This window comes from Ipomoea nil, unplaced genomic scaffold (assembly GCF_001879475.1).
Source record: "Ipomoea nil cultivar Tokyo-kokei standard unplaced genomic scaffold, Asagao_1.1 scaffold0188, whole genome shotgun sequence".
Classification (NCBI taxonomy): Eukaryota; Viridiplantae; Streptophyta; class Magnoliopsida; order Solanales; family Convolvulaceae; genus Ipomoea; species Ipomoea nil.
In genome coordinates, this window is record NW_017616616.1 from 3,460,758 (window position 1) to 3,465,704 (window position 4,947).

Genomic DNA, 4,947 nt, shown 5'->3' on the forward strand with positions numbered 1-4,947 from the left:
CCAGTGCATTTCCCTTGTAAGTTAGATTCTATTCTAGGTGGTGTTGAGTTTCGCAATACATTTCACTGGTGGGCAAGTGACATGAAAGATTGGAATCATTATATGAATTCCTTGTCGGGTAGGAATAGGATCATATATTTTGATCCTGTGCGTGATGAATTCAAAATCTTGCCCTTGCCCTCCTCCAAATTGAGAGAAAACTTCTCGATATTTGGGTTGGGGGTCATAGATGACTGTATATGCATGGCGGCATGCGTGGTTCAGGATGAGAAAGAGGAACCCAAAACCAAAACAGTATGGATTATGAAGGAATATGGCAGACCAGAATCATGGATGATTGCATTTGCTCTCCAAATGCCCGAATTTGGAGATATTTATTGGAGGTTTGGCTTCACATTCTATTCTCAAAATAAAAATGCACAGGAAGTATTATTCCTGCATATTGGGAATTGTCATGAGCGGGTTATATATGTTTATGATTGGAAAAAAGATGAACTGAGGGCAGATCGGATGGACTTCATAACCGGATCAGATCGTAAAATTAGTAAGTGTTTCTATGTTGAGAGTCTTGCGTGTCTCCACCGGCCACAATGGATTGATTTGGAGAAGTGATGATAATGATAAGCGCAGCACCAACACCTTGTCCAAAATCAAGGCGCTTAACTTTTTTTATTGGGTTTGAGGCTTTATGGGATTTTTTTACATTTAAAATTTGTAATTTTCTAGATCGTGAATGCTTTTACTCCAATCAAGACTCATTTAAAGTTCCATTCCTGTCATTAATGTGTTTGAATTAAACTTTTTGTACAATTTGTTGTTAAACCAATTCTGTGTACAATTTGTTGTTAAACCTTAAAGTGAAGTCTAGCTTATAATCTGACCAATTATAAAAAAAAAAAAAAAAAAAAAAAAAGGAAATCCAAGAGAAGTGCTGAACCATTTTGTTCCCGCCGAATGGTTCAGTGAAGAAAGGGTCATCGAATGGACTTCTCCCTCCAAATAACTTAGACATCCTTTCAAAAACAAAAGAAAATCCCATCACTGAAACAAAACCCAAACCTCGAAAATGGAAATAATTCAATTCAAAGGAAAGTGCTGAGAGAGATATTTGGTTGTGGAACTCGACCACCAGGTGTTTGACGAAAGTGCTCGAGTTGCCATACAAGGAGAAGTTCTCCTGTACTTACAAGGCCGTCCTACGACTCCTGCACTGACTGCACTAGAGAGGACGGCTCCTGCACTAGAGATTACAAGGCCTTCCTATTTCCTATATATATTTCCTATATATATATATATATATATATATATATATATGTTTGCTGGACTTGGAGGACGGCTCCTGCACTAGAGATTACAAGGCCTTCCTATTTCCTATATATATATATATGTTTGCTGGACTTGGAATTCATAAATATGTATGAATTGATATTTAGTTTTAGTAATTGTTTGATAGAGTTGGAGGCGGATGGAGACGGGAGAACTGAAGAACTACGTACTCTAGGAATTATTGAATTAAGAATTGGCGAAGGATTATTGAATTATTGGATTTCTCCCATTCTGCATACTCTTAGATAGTCAGATCTACACACTGCCTAAGAATTAAGATATTATATATATGTTTTTTTTTTAAAAGATATTATATATATTTTTTATTTAGTGCTCAACTCGCGCGGGCTCTGGCCCTCCGCAGGCCATGTCCGTTAGGCCCGCATTTTCGCGAGCCTAATTTCTTGCGGCCCTAACCCGCCCCATCGCGGGGTTGGGGCGCGCGAGCTTCGGCCCACTTTGACACCCCGTTCCCTTGTAACTTGGATTCTGTTAAAGGCGGCTCTGGTGGCCTTGTGTTTCGCAATACATTTCAGTGGTGGATAAGTGACACCAAAGATTGGAATTGGGATAGAGATTTCTTGTCGGGTAAGAATAGGATCATATATTTTGATCCTGCGGGTGATAAATTCAGAATCTTGCCCTTGCCCACCTCCGAACTGAGAGAAAACTTTTCGATATTTGGATTAGGGGTTATAGATGATTGTTTATGCATGGCGCCATGCATGGATAAAGAGAAACCCAAAACCTTAACCGTATGGATTATGAAGGAGTATGGGAGACAAGAATCATGGATGACTGCATTTGCTCTCATTTAGTGGATGTATGGCTTCACATTCTATTCTCAAAATAAGAATGCACAAGAAGTATTATTCTTGTATACTGACTGTTTTTCTGGGCGGATTATATATGTTTATGATCGGAAAAAAGACGAATTTAAGATAGATCTGTTGGACTTCCTAACCTCTGTATATAGTATGTGTTTCTATGTTGAGAGTCTTGCGTGCCCTGACCGGCCACAATGGATTTGGAGAGGTGATGATGATGATGAGAGTGTGCAGAATATCAACTGGCCAAGATGAAAGTGTAGAAATAAAGGCCCGTGACATATGTAATTGTCCCAATCTTCAAACTATTTAATTGTTTGGAGTTATTACAGAAGTAGTAGTAATAGTTTAGTATGTTGATACTGCCTATCAGTGGTGGACCCAGAAATTTTGTTCAGTGAGGGCGAAACATTAGAACAAAAGGGATAACTTAAAACAGATGAAATAGTTAAGAAATTAATCATAAATATTGTTATTTTCAAAAAAAAAAAAAATCATAAATATTGTTAGATATGAGCGAAAAAAATATGTATAACAAAATATGAAACATAATTAATTTGATAAAATAATTCTAATAGAAAACACATTATAAATTACACATTTTATTATCAATGTTGAAGCCACTATATTCAAATTGCCAAAATATGAAACATAATTAATTTGATAAAATAATTTTATTATCAATGTTGAAGCCACTATATTCAAATTGCCAAAATATATACTTTCACGCCATTAGCAAAAGTCAAACACCTGACCTTCTCAAGCATACACGCATGTTCTACCATCTGGGCTAAGTCCACTTTCATTAACATTAGCTGTTTTAATCTATTTATACTTAAACCTTGTACTATATATACATACATATATACATACAAGGGTTATATATGGGGTGGGGTGGGGTGAGTGGGGGCAGCTGCCCCCACTGTAGGTCCGCCCCTGCTGCCTATATTTTTTCAATTGTTTAAGTTAATTCTTAGTTACATTATTGTATACAGTTCTATTTAGATCCAGTTTTGCTTTGTTTATTTTTTTTTTTTTTTATAACAAAAGTGTACAATTATGATTTTAATAAAATAACCACCCTCTCTTTGAAAAGTGTGGATAAATTTGGATGGTCCGTGGTTGAAAAATGAAGATTTTTTTTTTCTTTTAATTAAATGGAGTGGTCATCCATCATCCACACTTTACAAAAGTTGAAGAAGTCTTGTAACTTTTCATGTGAAAATTCATCCCAGGCTTAACCTGTTGGAGAAACACAACATCATCCTTCCAACACTCAATTCTTCAACTCTGAGGAAGAAGTTGATAGAGGCGGAGTAAACTCGAGGAGTTGAAAAACCTATCAAGTGGTCAGCCTAGGAGTGATAGTGCAAACCCTTTCACGAGTTGTGAAAGAAAAGTGGAGTAGGCTTTGTTAACGGGCGAACCACTATAAAAACCCATCTCTCCATATCTCTTTAAATACTGTTATTTACCTTTCGTGCATTGCATATCATATCGACCAAACATTAAGAGCTCTTAACAAAAGTGTGCAAAGTATAATTAAGTAAAGTGTGCAAAGTATAATTAAGTCAAAACATTTATTCCGATGTGCATCACTCTGAAAGGAGTAACTTTGAAAAATCCATCAGAGTCTATTCACCCCCTTTAGACTCTCTTTCGACCCTACCGGGACCAACAAAAACATAATCGATGCAACTCAATTCTTCAATTATATTATATAATATTCGATGTTATAATTTATACAATTGTATATTGATTTAAATATTTTTAAAATATTATAACAAATTCATTCCGTGCAACGCACGAGCGCAAATACTAGTTTAAAAATTTAAAAAAAAAAAAAAAAAAAAAAAAAAAAAAAAAAAAAAAAAAACCGCGATCTTATTTAATTTTTAGGTCTTGTGATAAAAAGAGCCTCACAAAGCCTACCTCCAATACGCCGCCTCTGTGCTCTTCAGCTTCTTATTCGCACGAGATGGAAGCTTCAGCTTCATTGTCAAGCATACCTCATGAGATCATTCGATTTATACTTTTGAAGTTGCCAGTGAAGTCTGTGATACGATGCAAGTGCGTATGTAAACAATGGCGTTCGTTGATAGACGACTCGGATTTCAAGTTCTCATATCGTGGACAGCGACGAGTGATCTTCCTCTCCACCGAATCCACAAGCAAGGATCGAGGTCGTCCATTGAGGTCGGTTTCCAGATTCTCAGTTAGATCTACAAGCCATGATCTTCGTCTTCGAAGGCATAAATGGCCGTTCGGACAGGCGTATCCAGTGATTCGTGCAAGCTTCGAAGACAATCTTGAAGTTTTGTGTTCTTGCAACGGGTTTGTGCTTCTTCTGGTGGCTAAAATTGATATTTGGTTGTGGAATCCGTCCACCAAGTGTTCGACGAAAGTTCTCGAGTGTCCATATTCGGAGGAGTCTAACCCAATTATGTTTGGAGGGCTATGTTACGACTCCTCCACTAGAGATTACAAGGTTGTCCTATCACTTCGTCCCATAGGACTGGATAGTTGGGAAGATTATGGCTATCCATTTCTCATCTCAGCCAGCTTGAACCACAAAGAGTGGCGACCAGTGCAGTTCCCTTGTAACATGGAATCTGTTAGGGGCGGTGTTGAGGGCGGGGTTGAGTTTCACAATACATTTCACTGGTGGGCAAGTGACATGAAAGATTGGGATTGGTATAAGAATTACGAGTGGGATAAGAATAGAATCATATATTTTGATCCTGTGCTTGATGAATTCAAAATCTTGCCATTAACCACCTCTGGACGGAGATAA

At 37.3% G+C, this 4,947-nt stretch overlaps 1 protein-coding gene across 1 annotated transcript; it reads left to right on the plus strand.

Annotated features, from left to right (window-relative positions):
• Positions 1–4,131: 4,131 nt before the first annotated feature.
• Positions 4,132–4,947, plus strand: LOC109186671 (F-box/kelch-repeat protein At3g23880-like). The gene has a single exon (XM_019336769.1). It carries the CDS (start codon positions 4,132–4,134, stop codon positions 4,945–4,947), a length of 816 nt encoding a protein of 271 aa, XP_019192314.1.